General features: G+C 59.2%; 1 protein-coding gene across 1 annotated transcript in view; it reads left to right on the top strand.

The window, feature by feature from the left end:
• The window catches only part of LOC102940341 (complement C3-like), a 47,748-nt gene that overhangs the window by 19,615 nt on the left and 14,441 nt on the right, over positions 1-13,692 (top strand). The window contains exons 18-30 of the mRNA XM_037888124.2: positions 284-446; positions 767-852; positions 1,948-2,087; positions 3,130-3,342; positions 3,825-3,891; positions 4,507-4,596; positions 6,353-6,556; positions 7,639-7,714; positions 8,514-8,673; positions 8,853-8,948; positions 9,455-9,605; positions 10,494-10,657; positions 13,226-13,384. Of these exons, the coding sequence (XP_037744052.1) occupies positions 284-446; positions 767-852; positions 1,948-2,087; positions 3,130-3,342; positions 3,825-3,891; positions 4,507-4,596; positions 6,353-6,556; positions 7,639-7,714; positions 8,514-8,673; positions 8,853-8,948; positions 9,455-9,605; positions 10,494-10,657; positions 13,226-13,384 (1,769 nt within the window). The remainder of the gene's footprint in view (positions 1-283; positions 447-766; positions 853-1,947; positions 2,088-3,129; positions 3,343-3,824; positions 3,892-4,506; positions 4,597-6,352; positions 6,557-7,638; positions 7,715-8,513; positions 8,674-8,852; positions 8,949-9,454; positions 9,606-10,493; positions 10,658-13,225; positions 13,385-13,692) is intronic.

The following is a 13,692-nucleotide window of genomic DNA, read 5'->3' as shown; positions in this document are numbered from 1 at the left end:
TCTCGTAAGAAGTTTGAGTCTGCTGTGTCCGCCAGCTAATGGGCTCAAACAGCAGCCTAAGGGACTCCTTGCCACAGTATATTAGCGCCAGGGGTAAAAGCTCACATTTTTAGCACCGTTGGTCCAGGGTTCAAACCCCCAGTCGGGCCTATTACGTTAGCCTGGCTGTAACACACTAGGCATGCGGGCCCCGTAGCTTCCAGGGAAACCCAGGAATTTCCACCCATCACTGGGCTCGCTCTGGCTCAGGGCTGGGCTGACCCCCTGTTTCGCTCCCCCTCAGCGGCATCCGTTCCTGTGATGGCCGGGAGGAGCCAGGAGCCTGTGGCTGAAGTCGCAGAGGACGGGGAGTACCTGGCGGACGAGGACATCGTCTCCAGGAGCCAGTTTGCCGAGAGCTGGCTCTGGCAAATGGAGCTGCTGCCGCAGGAGGCCGAGTCGGACGGGTACGGGTCACACCGCTCGAGGGCGAAGGAGAAACACTGAGGGGCAGATTCATCCTGGCGCAGGCTGGGCTTCCCATATTCCATGTCGCCCCCTCAGGGCTTTGCAGGGGCACCCGATACTCAGAGCATGGGTGTTCTCTGGCCCCGCCCCTTTCCTCTCCCAGTCTGGCCACGCCCCTTTCCTCTCCCAGTCTGGTCCCTCCCTGCTTGGCCCTCCCCATGCCCTGCCTCCACTCGCACTCAGACCCGGGGGGGGCGGTCTTGTCTCTGCAGCCAGAAGGGTCCCCCAACCTGATCAGTTCTGCTCCCATCTCTTCCAGGCTGGCTTCCAGAACGGTGCCGGTGTACCTGGAGGACTCCATCACCACCTGGGAGGTGCTGGCCGTGAGCCTCTCCAGGACACGGGGTAAGACTGGGAGCCGTGTGTCCACCTTAGCCAAGCGGGGAAGGACAGGCGTGTGGTTAAAGCACGGGACTGGGAGTCAGGTCTCCTGGCTTTGGGAGGGAGTAGTGGCTAGAGCGGGTTGGGAGCCAAGACAGCTGGATCCTGTCTCCAGCTCTGGGAGGGGAGTGAGGGCTAGTGGTTACAGCAGACTGGGCCTCAGGCCTCGGGGGGGGAGGGCTAGCTCAGTGGTTTGAGCTATTGGCCTGCTAAACCCAGGGTTGTGAGTTCAATCCTTGAGGGGGCCATTTAGGGATCTGGGGCAAAAATTGGGGATTGGTCCTACTTTGAGCAGGGGGTTGGACTAGATGACCTCCTGAGGTCCCTGCCAAGCCTGATATTCTATGACTCCTGGCTTTTATTCCCAGCTCCGACACTGATATGCCATCCGCCTCCTGCACATCACCACTACCTCGTTCTGTGCCTCAGTTTCCCTCTCTCTGAAACAGAGTTAATCCTGTGGATTAACCAGGTTAAGATTTTTGGAGCATCTTGTGATTTATAACACCCTGATTCCCTTTCCTATGAGGCCAGATGGTTGGGGAGCCGGGACTAGAACTTGCCACTGCAAAGACAGGATGCTGCCCCGGGAGCAAACAGAAATTCCCTTTCTTGGTAGGAGAAGCTGCGGGCTGGTCAGGCCTAAATTTTAGGCCCAACCCAGACCCGAACTGGAGCCAATCCCATGCAACCCGAGCGGGTCGAGTGGTTTTCTAACCCAAGCCCACCCTGGGAGGGTCGGGATGTTTTCCAACCTAAGCCAACCTGGACCCAACACTTGTAGCCGGGTTTGGGTCAGGTTGCAGGGCTTGAACCAGTAGCATCTTCTCTTTGGACCTACCCACTAGATGGCAACGTCAGGCACACCCCCAGAGGGGGAGGACAGCCCTATTCCACCCCAGAGATCGGTGCACTTCAGTGGTGTGATCCTCATATACGCAGCACTCCTGGACCCCCGCTGCGGGTGAAACGTGTAGAGGAGGCTGTGGAAGGTGCCCGCTGCCGAGTGATCTGATCCAAGGAGGGGTGGGCTTTGACTGGACTCCCTTCCCATTGCAGGGATCTGCGTGGCTCAGCCTTATGAAATAACGGTGATGAAGCAGTTCTTCGTTGATCTCCGGCTGCCCTACTCCGTGGTGCGGAACGAGCAGGTGGCCATCCGGGCCGTGCTGTACAACTATGCACCCCGGGCTCTCCAGGCGAGTAGAGATCAGCCCTGCCCTGGCGGATGGGTGGAAGATGCCTGTTGGTAAAGGAAGGCAATGGGAGTGGTGTCTATTGGTTAGAGCAGGGGAGGATGGGAGTCAGGACTCCTGGGATCTATTCCTACCTTGAAGAAGTGAGAGCAGTGTAGCCATTAGCAAAGAGGAACCCAGGACTTCTGGGTTCTGTTGCTAAAGGTGGGATGGAGTGTGATCTAGTGGTTGGTGCTGGGAATTAGGGCAGCTAGGTTCTCACCGTGAATAGCTTGCTTCTTCTCTCTCTGACTCAGTTTCCCTCTCTATAAAACGGGGCTAATTATATTTACTCACCTCCGGGAGGGAGGGTTAATTAACATACACTTGTGAAGCGAGTCAAGGTTTTTACATGAGGAGGGTGAATGGTTAATTGGCTATGGATGAAAAGGAGATTTGTTGTGGAGAATATCACTGCCTGGACTGAGGTGATCAGTGACATACTGAGGTGAACATAAGAACGGCCACAGTGGGTCCGATCAAAGGTCTGTCTAGCCCAGTGTCGTGTTTTCCAACAGTGGCCAATGCCAGGTGCATCAGAGGGTGGCAGGGTAGACTGGGGTGAAGAACATAATGGGGGCCTGGAGGTAAGACACTTAGAGGTGAGACCCCAGCCACCAAGTTGGCAGCATGGATCAGAACGCTCCTCTACCTACCACAGTTCTGGAGTGTCCTGGTTCTGATCTACAGTGGAGATTGGAGCCAGACACATAGTTTTAATCTGGATCAGAACTTTTCCATAGCTTGTGGAGTATTTGGATCCAGGCTTCTGGTTCTGACCTATAATGGACACCGGGGCCAGACACGCAGTTTGGATCTGGATCAGAACTTCCCTAGAACGTGGAGGTATTTGGATCTGGGTTTTTTGGATTCTGGTTCTCACAAGGCCTAGGCGCTTAGCCTTACTTTGAGGGCTTAGGTGGTTCCTGGAGCGGTGCCAGCTGGACCCACAGGATGGTTCCCCCAGCGTGGCTGCTGACGAGGTTGCTTGGCTTGTGGCTCGCAGATCCGGGTGGAGCTGATGTACAACGAGAAGATCTGCAGCTCCAGCAGGCGTGACAGCCGGTTCCGGCAGGAGCTGGTGATCCAAGCCGGAGCCTCTCGAGCCGTCTCCTACGTGATCATCCCCCTTGAGCTGGGGGAGGTGGAGATCGAGGTGACAGCGGCCATCCATGGGCTCCCCATTGCAGATGGCGTGAAGAAGAAGCTCAGGGTGGTGGTAAGTGTCAGAGACAGGTGGCTACAAGTCACGGCATCACCTGCCTGGCTAGTGCTGCTGTTTTTAAGCTAAGCATGGATGGGCCTGTCCAGAATTTAGCTGAGAGACCTCCAAGGAAGAAGTGGGGGTAACTCAGCAGGGGATGGTGCTGGGGCAGTTGCACTGTAATGAACAATGTGGCTGGCTCAGCTGGGGGTGCTTGCCCCTTGGAATTGTCCCTGGTACTAGGGGGAGGAGGGGTATTGTGCTCCTGGGGCTCAGTAGGGGATCAACTTGGGGGTCCTGCTAGCTGATGCCAGTGTGGGAGAGTGGCTAGGAGACGCCCACCAGCCTGCAGTGTCAGTTCTCTGCGTTTGGTCTGTAGTTCCCAGTGCTGGGGGCTGGTATAAGGATAATCAGGGGGTGGGTGAGGCAGAGACCTCGCCCCGTGTGCTCCCCCTCAATGAGCAGTTTGGCCCCTGTCTGGCTTTTCTCTCCTGCAGCCTGAGGGCATGAAAATCTTTAAGAACATCAAGAGCGTCCTGCTGGATCCGACTGCCCGCGGCTCAGGTAGGGCCTGCTGGGGCGTCGCCCCGTGGGTCTGAGGCTCTGCTTTGAAATCCCCCCCTCCGGAGCTTTGGTTGCTTATCAAATGTGTCAGGAGGAGCTGGTGGCTTTATGGTTCCACCTACCCCCCAGAGTCACAAGGCACCGTGCTGCGCTGAGTGGGATATGACTGCCGTTAGTAGCTGGGCTGCAGCTGATAACAGCCTACCATTGCAGCCAGCTAATGGAGCTAATCCTTTAGCTCAAGTGTGCCTCTGGGGATCTAGCCCAGCTAGCATGAGGGGTGGTAGGGGAAAGTACAAATCAAATGAGAGCAGTTTAAGAAGGAGGTGAAATGTTTCTGAAGGTTCCCCCCATAACCAGTCCCCCCCGCGCCCCCCTCCCTGGCCCCAGCAGCTTGTATGTTTCATGGCAATGTGGGAGGCCCCAAAATTGCACACTGGAAGATAAACCTCTGTTCCTAAAATGCCCTAAATTGGGGGCCTTCTTTGGACACTGCAGGGCTCTGGGTAACTGACCAGAAGAGCCGCCCCGGGCGCTCTGGTCAAAATCGCTCACCACGCCAGCACTGTTACGTTCCGGGGGTGCTTCCCTCTGTGACCCATGTGTTTCTTGCAGCCTCTGGGGAGCAGCTGGAGACAATCGCGCCTGTGGACATGAGTAACGTGGTCCCCAACACCGAGCCGGTGACCTTCATCAGCGTGAAGGGTAAGGCCTGGGGGTGGAGGGGGGGTAGGCAGAGGTGGGTGCGGAAGAGAGCTGCTAGTGGGATAGGGAAGATGGCAGCAAGAGGTCCCCATCCACCACGTTTTAACCCATTAGCACCAGGATCGAGGGCTTTTTCGCCCGGCAGTGGGCACTTAAGCTGTTTCTGATCAGCCCTCGAATCCCCCACTGCATGGCTAGAGAGAGAACAGTCCCTAGCTTTCATCAGGCATTTTACAAGGCCAGGCGGTTTCATTAGTCCAGGAGCGGTTGGAGGGAGCAGTGGCAGATGCTCTAGGGTGACCAGGGGTCTGGTTTTCGACTGGAACGCCCAGTCGAAAAGGGTCCCTGGTGGCTCCGGTCAGCACTGCCGATGGGGCCGTTAAAAGTCCGGTCAGCAGTGCTGCGGGCCTAAGGCAGGCTAGTCCCTACCAGTCCTGGCTCCGCATTGCACGCTGGAAGTGGCCAGCAGGTCCGGCTCCTAGGTGAGGGATGGCCATGGGGCTCTGCACGCTGCCCCCACCCTGAGCACCGGCTGCACACTCCCATTGGCCAGGAACCACGGCCAATGGGAGCTGGGGGGCAGTGCCTGCGGGCAAGAGCAGCGGGTGGAGCCTCCTGGCCCCCCGTCTATGTGCCAGACCGGCTGGCTGTTTCCAGGCATGTGCAGCGTGGTGTCAGGACAGGCAGGGAGCCTGCCTTAGCCCCGCTGTGCCGCTGACTGGGAGCCGCCCAAGGTAAGCCCACCCCCCAACCCCAAGCTTCAACCCCCCTGCCCCAGCCCTGGAGCCCCCTCCGGCACCCCAAGCCCCTCATCCCTGGCCCCACACCAGAGACCGCAGCTCCAGCCCAGAGCCCATACCCTCTCCCACACCCCAACTCCCTGCCTCAACCCACAGCCCCCTTCTACATTCCAAGTCCCTTGGCCCCACCCCCCAGCCTGGAGCCTCCTCCTGCACCCCAAACCCTCATCCCCAGCCCCACCCCAGAGCCCATACCCCCAGCTGGAGCCCTTACCCCCTACTGCACCCCAACTCCCTGCCCCAACCCAGAGCTCCCCCCTGCACCCTGAACCCTCATTACTAGCCCCACCCTGGAGCCCGCACCCCCATTTAGAGCCCTCACCCCCTCCTGCACCCCAACCCCCTGCCCCAACCCAGTGAAAGTGAGTGAGGGTGGGGGAGAGCGAGCCACCAAGGGAGGGGGAATGTAGTGAGCGGGGGCAGGGCCTCAAGAAGGGGCGGGGCCTCTGGGAAGGGGCGGGGCTAGGGTATTCAGTTTTGTGTGATTAGAAAGTTGGCAACCCTAAGAGGCTCCCTAAAAGTGGGCGGGGGCACTGGCATCTGAACCATGGGCCCGCCTCCCATGCTGCTCCTTCCCTGTGGCCCTGCCCCTTCCCCAAGACCCCACCCCCCACTCTCTCCTCTCTGTCCCCTCCCCATCGCTCACCCTTACGGCGGGTAAAAAGTGGTGGGGCCATGGCACCCCCTGACCTGGCACCCCTGGTTGGAGGGGACAGCGCCCAACAAGGTGGGGAGGGGCCTGGGCTTGGTGTTGGGGGGTAATGGGAGGAGTGGGCGGGACTAGGGGCATAGGGGGGAAGCGGCTGAGAAGGGGGCTGGCTTTGAGGGGTGGGTGTGGGGCTTGATGCCCACCAGGGCAAAGGAGGGAAGGGGCTGGGCTGGGTGGGTGAGGACTGGGTAGCAGGGAGTGGGGGGGGCTCTGCCCAGCTCTCACCCTCTCCGACCGGCCTGCCCAGGGGACATCGTGGGCGACACGGTGGAGAACTCCATCGACGGCGCCAACTTGAAGCACCTGATCCAGGTCCCGGCAGGCTGCGGGGAACAGAACATGATCGGCATGACCCCCGCTGTCATCGCCACCCACTACCTGGACAGCAGCCAGCAATGGGAGAGGCTCGGGGTGGAACGCAGGGCGGAGGCCATCAAGTTCATCACTCGGGGTGAATCTCTCTCTGGGTCGGGGGGAGGAGTTGGGCCGGGCAAAGAGCAATAGCTCGGGGCTCCTGCTGCTCTGAATGCCCTGTCCTGCCCCCGGGCACTGAGCCACCCTGGCTGAATTGTCTGAGTAGAGCGGAGCTGGCTAGGAGCCCGGGGTCTGTAAAGGAGCTGGGTCCCAGGCCCTTGAGGAACCTGGTGGATTAAAAGCAGGGGCCTGATTCCCAGTTCCCGTGCTTGGGGCAGGGACCGAGTGGGCAGGGCTTTAAGCCCCCTTGGTGCTCTCCCTATTCTAGGACTGTGCAGGGCCTTTCCTGGCCCCTGGTGTGAGCAACAGCAGCCTTGGGGCTGCTCTGATTTACTCTGGTATGGGAATCAGGGATGAACTATATTGCAGCATGCTCTGGCCACGCCAACAATCTGCCCCCTCCACCGGGAGGCTGGGAACCAGCTGGGAGCAAGACCCTGCACTCCAGCTGGGATCACCCCTTCACAAGGGGAGTCTCAGGGGTCTGTTACACTCTCCCTGTTATGACCTCGTCATGCTGTTAGAGGGGGCCCACACGTAAGTGGAAATCAAGCCCCAGTTCTGTAAAGTCTGCCCCGAAGCAAATAGGCAGCCGGCAGTATCTGGGAAGCACCGAGGCAACAGCTCATCCTGGCCTGTGCTGCTTATGTCATGCACTGCACCAGCATCAGTCGCCTTGTGGCAGTATTGCTCAGTGTTAGGGAGACTGCGACGCAGAATCTAACCCAAAGGGTATGGAAATGTGGGTACTTGTGGCTAGGTCCTCATGCCTGGGGGGGTGGAGATGCTGTGGCAATCTGTACTTTCCTTGGCTAGCAAGGAGTCCCGGGAGCTCATGAGATGGAAGAGCTAAAGAGAGGTCTAGTGGTATCAGTGGGGACTGGGAGTCGAAATGGGGACTAGTGGTCTAGAGCAGTGCGGGGGTGGGCCTCAGAACTCCTGGGTTCCATTCCCAGCTGCGGGAGCAGAGCGTGTTACAGCTGGGCTGAGCACCTCAAACTGGGAATCCAGATTTTAACTTCTGCAGCTCAGGCCCCATCTCTGATCGCTTGATTTCAGGGTACACCCAGCAGCTGGCTTATCGGAAAGCAGATAACTCCTATGCGGCCTTCACAAACAGACCAGCGAGCACCTGGTAAAGCATGGGTCGCAGGGGGCAGAAACGTGGTGGGAACTGGGGCTGAGCTGTTGTCCTAACACACATCTGACTTCAGAGACTCTCCACTAAAGTCTCCCTGGCATGGGACCCAGAAGACCTGGGTTCAATTCTTCCTCTTCTGTTGACAACTCCATGTGGGACCTTGGGCAAGGCCCTTTGTCGATCTGGCCCGCAGGTTCCCCGTCAGTAAAATGGGGTTAATGGCCTTTCCTTTCGATGGTGAGCCCTATGGAGCAGGGACTGCCTCTGGCTCTGGGTCTGTGCAGCGCCCGGCGCAATGGGACCCTGATCTCAGTCGGTGTCTGGGCACCACCTGAAACAATGCAGACCCCCATCTCGGTCGGGGTCTGTGCAGTGCCTGGCACAATGGCGCACCCCATCTCAGTTGGGGAGTTGTGCAGTGTGCCCATTATGATGTGGGTGGGGGGGACCCGTCTTGGTTGGGATCCCGGGCAGTGCCCAGCATGACAGTGAGGTGGGGGTAGAGTGTGATTTCAGATGGGGACCTCTAGGTTCAACCATAAGACAGCTTATGGTCACTGTTTAACTGATTAACAAACGGTTAAGAGCTGTTGCAATAACTGGTTGAGAGATGATTAGAGTCTCCGGCTTTTATACACGGCTGATAGCAATTGACATGGCATGCAACTCGTCTCCGTGGCGTATTAACCCGTTACGAAGGTACCCTTCATTTAAAGTGTGACCCACATTAATATGGGGTCGGGGCGGCTGGCTGCTCCTCCCCTGCTCACCCCAAGCCTTTCCTCCCCGGCAGGCTGACGGCCTACGTGGTGAAGGTCTTTGCCTTGGCCGACGAACTGATCGCTATCAACCCCGAGGTGCTGTGCGGGGCTGTGAAGTGGCTGATCCTGCAGACGCAGAAGCCTGACGGGGCGTTCCAGGAGGATGCCCCCGTGATCCATGGGGAGATGGTGGTGAGCTGCTCACCCTGGGGGGGCTGGATCTGGAGCTGGTGTCGCTTTGCTCCATGATGGAGCAGCGGCTTGGGAGATCGGGATCCGGGTTCGGGCAGCGCCTGGGAACGGGGCACACAGGGCGCGGGATGCGGAGCCTTCCGGAAACCCAGCCTTTCCTCTGGCTCTTCTCTCGCTAGGGAGGGTACCAGGGTTCGGAGCCGGACGCTTCTCTGACGGCCTTCGTTGTCATTGCGATGGTGGAGGCCAGAGATGCCTGTCAGCCGTATGTGGAGGTGAGTCATGCGGGCAGCACGCGAGGCCACCGAGTCTAGCACGTGGCGTTTTTTCATCTAGGGACAAGACTGTAGGAGTGGGGGCTAGCGACCAGGGGACTGGGTGTCAGGACTCCTGGGTTCTATTCCCAGCTCTGGGGTGGGAAGAGATGGGGCAACAGGACTCCTGGGTTCTATCCCAGGATGTTCTGGGAGGAGAGTGGGGGTCTAGTAGTCAGGACAAGGGGCTGGGAGTCAGGATCTGTGGGGCCTGGTAGTTGGAGTAGGGGGTCTGGGAGTCAGGACCCCTGGGTTCTATCCCATGATCTTGGAGGAGAGTGGGGGTCTACTTGTCAGAACAGGGGGCTGGGAGCTAGGACTCCTGGGTTCTATTCCTGGTTCTTCTGCTGATTCACCTTTTAACCTTGGAAAATATGACTTCCCGTCTCCGTGCCTCGGTTTCCCTAGTCGACGCTCTCTCCCTTCTGGGCTGTAATGCGGGCTCTGGGGTCTCGGTGCCTTTTCAGAGCTTGGGCAGAAGCATCACGAAGGCTGGAGGTTACTTGGCGAGGCGCATGAAAGACCTGAAGAAACCCTACTCCGTGGCCATCACGTCCTACGCGCTGGCGCTGCTGGGCCACGCTGGAGCAGGAGACAGGCTCATGGCGCTTTCCACGGGTGAGTGAGTCTCTGGCTCCAGAATCCATGTCTGCGTCTCAGGCGGGCAGCAGGAGAGACGCTGAGACAGAGCAAGCCATTGGGCTGACTAGCCTCGTATCCCACCTCTCCTTTGCTATGTAGATCAGACCCACAGACCCAGCTGGGCTGAGATCTCCCCCAGCACTGCATTGGGTCAGAGCCATGGGCCCGGCTACCCTGGTATCTCCTGCTATCTCAGCCTAGGCGCTGAGTTTTTTTTTTCCCCAGGGTGCTCCACCCCCACTCTGCCCCATGGCCCTGCCCCCACCCTACCCTTCCCCCGAGGCCCTCACCCTCGCTCTCCCACTTCCGACCCATGCTCCGCCCCCTCCCCAAGGCACCCGCCCACCTGCTGATTGCTGCTCGCTGCCCTCCCCCAGACACCAAACAGCTGTTTGGCAGCGCCTCCGATCAGCTGTTTGGCAGCGCTTCCAATCAGCTGATCGGGGGTGCCGCCGAACAGCTGTGGCTGGTGAGGGCTGAGCACCCACTTCTTTTTCCCATGGGTGCTCCAGCCCTGGAGCACCCACGGAGTCGGTGCCTATTCACCTCAGATGAGACCAATAGCCCCACCTTGCCTTCTGTCTCCCCTGAGGAACTACACCACTGGGATGATTTAGTTGGGGATTGGTCCTGCTTTGAGCCGGGGGTTGGACTAGATGACCTCCTGTGGTCCCTTCCAATCCTGATATTCTGTGATTCTGTGATCACACCAATGGGCCCATCCAACCTGGTATCCTGCCTCCCTGCCTCCAAAATCAGGCGAACGGGCCCACCCAGCCCGATACCCCTTCCCGCTCCCAGACGCACCGGGCTATTCTGTGCTAACTGTGTATGTGACGGGGCGGGTCTCTCGCTGCTCCGCAGGAGGAACGCACTGGGCCGACCCCCAGTCCCGTCTCTACTCCATCGAATCCACCTCTTACGCCCTGCTGGCCTTGCTGAAGCAGAAGAGGTTGGAGCTGACAGGGCCCATTGTCCGGTGGCTGACGGAGCAGCGGTACTATGGAGGAGGCTACGGCTCAACCCAGGTAAATATCACCACTGCGGATCCCTGACCCAGACCCGAGGCGGGCCACGTGTGACATGAGAAATGGCAGGTGAGGATCCATCTGGCAGCTGGCTCTGCTGAATTAGCCCAGCCGCTGACTGCAGCATATTGCCGGGTCCAGGGCATCATCCCATCTCTGGGGAGGTCTCCTGGCATGGAGCTTCTATTTGTCCCATGGGAGACTATGCCACATCCTAGGGAGGCTTATGTAGTGGGGTGACCTGGCCCTGCAGATAGGGAATAGGACTGGGAGCCAGGATTCCTGGGTTCCCTTCCCAGCTCTGGGAGGGGAGTGGGCTCTAGTGTTAGAGCAGGGGGCCTGGGATCTTTCCCAGCTCTTCCACTGTGTTACTCCGCAACCTTGGATACGCCCCTTTCCTTCTCCAGGCCTCATTTTCCCCCTCGGAAAAGCACAGTGATCCCGCCCCCCCCCCACCTTTGTAAAGCATTTCACTTCCCGAAGCCCAGCCTGTGGGTGCTCAGTGTGTCCCTCTGGCTCTAGGCAAGCTGCTAACGTCACGGGTGATGGGAAGGGGCTCTGGGGAGCTTCTTGCTAAAACCCCATGGCCAGATGGCCGTGAGGTGTGGGCCATTGCTCTGCTGCTGGGGCTTGGGCCTTCCCCCTCTTTCCCCCTGCCAGCTCCCAGGAGTAGGATACACCCCCTCCTCCTGTCCCCCGCCCCCCAGGATTACACCCCTCAGACTCTTTGCCACCGCTGCCCCTAGGAGGGAATACATCTCCTTTGGGATCCCCCCACCCCCAGGCCCCACGAGGAGATATGTTACCCCAGAATTACCCCCTTCCAGAGCCTTTGCCCCCCAAGGGGAATATGCCCCCCAATATTGCCCCCTCCAGAGCCTTGCCTTCCTCCTCAAGGAGGGGTTATGCCCCCGCCCCAGGATTATCCCCTTTCCAAAGCCTTCGTCTCCCACCGCCAGTCCTTGTCAGCCTCCAGCACCATCTGTACCCCTCCCAGTTCCTAGGAAGGCCTCTCCCACACTCCCTTGCCAAGGCAGGTTGCTATCAGCCCTGTGTTCTGCATGGGAGACAGACGGTTCTTTGTTCCAAGGGGGAAGTGCAGCCCAGCCGCCCTGGGTTAATCACAGACTGAGGGGCAGCTGCTGTGGGAGCCTCTTGTTAAAATCTTGGCAGCAGCTCAGTGAACACGTGGGTTGGTCCGGTGAGATCGAGATGGGCTGCGTCTGAACCACCTGCATCTTGGGTCAGGCCTCACCCCACAATGCGCAAGCAGGGCCCAGCGGATCCCATGAAGCCCCAGAATCTGCCCCGGGGTCACAGAATCGTGCCACGGAATCTCAGCTTCTAGCCTTTTGTGGAAACTGCCAGCCAAGCGTGCGCTGCCTGCCTGAGTCTGCAGACAGTCTGACATGGCTGTGGGAGAAAGGAGCTGACCCCTGGCTATCCCACTGGGGTGTTTGAAGCCTCAGGAGCTAATGCTGGTGATGGAGTATTATTTGCTCCTTTTTTGCTGTGGCTCACCAGAAGTATGTGTTCACTCTGGTCCCTAATGATGGCAGCCCACTTTCTAAAGCAGGCAGTCCACGGAGCATGTCGCAGAGCACAGAGAATGACTAAAGCATATTCCAGGAAGGCCTTCTTCAGCCTAACAGAGTGGTAGGGCTCAATGCCAGGATAACTGGGTGACGTTCCCTGGCCTGTGAAATCCAGCAGGTCAGACTAGATGGTCTAATGGTCCTGTCTGGCCTTATTGTTTGTTCTTGTTCTGCGTTCCTCCACTAGATCAAAGCACCCTTTCGAACCCGGGGCTCCCCCACCCCACAAAGGTGCTTTACACACTGTCATCAAGTCACCTCCTGATCTCTCTGAGAAGCTGATTCAGCTCCTTCTGTGTCTCACTAAAGGCATTTTCTCCAGCCCCTCGAATCATGTTCGTGGCTCTTTTCTACCTGCTCCAATATTCCCACGTCCTTTGTTGCACACACCAGAACTAGGCGCAGCCTCCCCCCTGCGCCGCCCCTTCCCCTGATGCACCACCCCCATGCCGCCCCTTCCCCCAATGCCCCGCCCCCATGCTGCCCCTTCCTCTGATGCCCCGCCCTTGCGCTGCCTCTTCCCCCCAAAGACCCCGCCCCCCGCTCACTGCTCTCTGCCCCCTCCCCACTGTGGCTTGCCTTAAAAGTGATGGGGCCATGGCCCCCTGCCCCCCACATTCCAGCGCCCCCGGCGTTGCAGCATTTCAGTCTCGCCAGTGCCGCACGCAGAGGAAAACTCCCTTCCCTGCTCTTGGTCACCGCTCCAAGGAGTAGCACGGTTCTCCTTCGTGGCCGTGGCGTAAGATTTTCTCTCTTTTACTGATGAGCCCTTTTTTAGCGCAAATCGCCGCCACCCCCATCCGCCTCCTCGGGGCCCCACCTCCCCAAAGCCGTAGCTTCCACTGGTCTCCCTAGAGCCGCCACTGCATTTCCAGCCGCCCTGCACCCCATCCGCAGGGGTCTTGCTGCGGGGTTTGCTGGGCGTCCCTCTGGGTCCTTGTGCATTAACCCCTTTGCCCCTTCCTCGCGACAGGCCACGATCATGGTCTTCCAGGCTCTGGCCCAGTACCAGATGGATGTGTCGGAAACCAAGGACACGGCCCTGGACGTTTCCATTAACCTGCCGGGTCGGAGCAGGCCGCTGCTCTGGAGGATCAACCGGGACAATGCCATGGTGGCCCGGACGGAGCGGGTAAGTCCCAGGGGCGTGGAGAGGGGGGACCGGGCTGAGCGCCCCGCATGGGTGAGGGTGGGATGAGGGTGAATGGCAGCAGGAGTTCCTGTTGCCGAGCAGGGAGGAGCAGGCGTGAGGGGTCGGTGGAACGGCAAGGGGATGGCACGGTCACCATGGAGAGAGACCACGCGGAGGGTGGGAAATTGGCCACGTGTGAGGAGGCAGAGCTGGGGGGTGGCCCTAGGGTGAGGGGGTGCCATGGGCAGGGGGCAGTGCCTTCCCCCTGCAGAAATTGGGGAAACCCAGACTTACTCGGGGAACAAACC

This window comes from Chelonia mydas, chromosome 20 (assembly GCF_015237465.2).
Source record: "Chelonia mydas isolate rCheMyd1 chromosome 20, rCheMyd1.pri.v2, whole genome shotgun sequence".
Taxonomy (NCBI): Eukaryota; Metazoa; Chordata; order Testudines; family Cheloniidae; genus Chelonia; species Chelonia mydas.
This window is presented reverse-complemented; position numbering and strand designations above follow the sequence as displayed.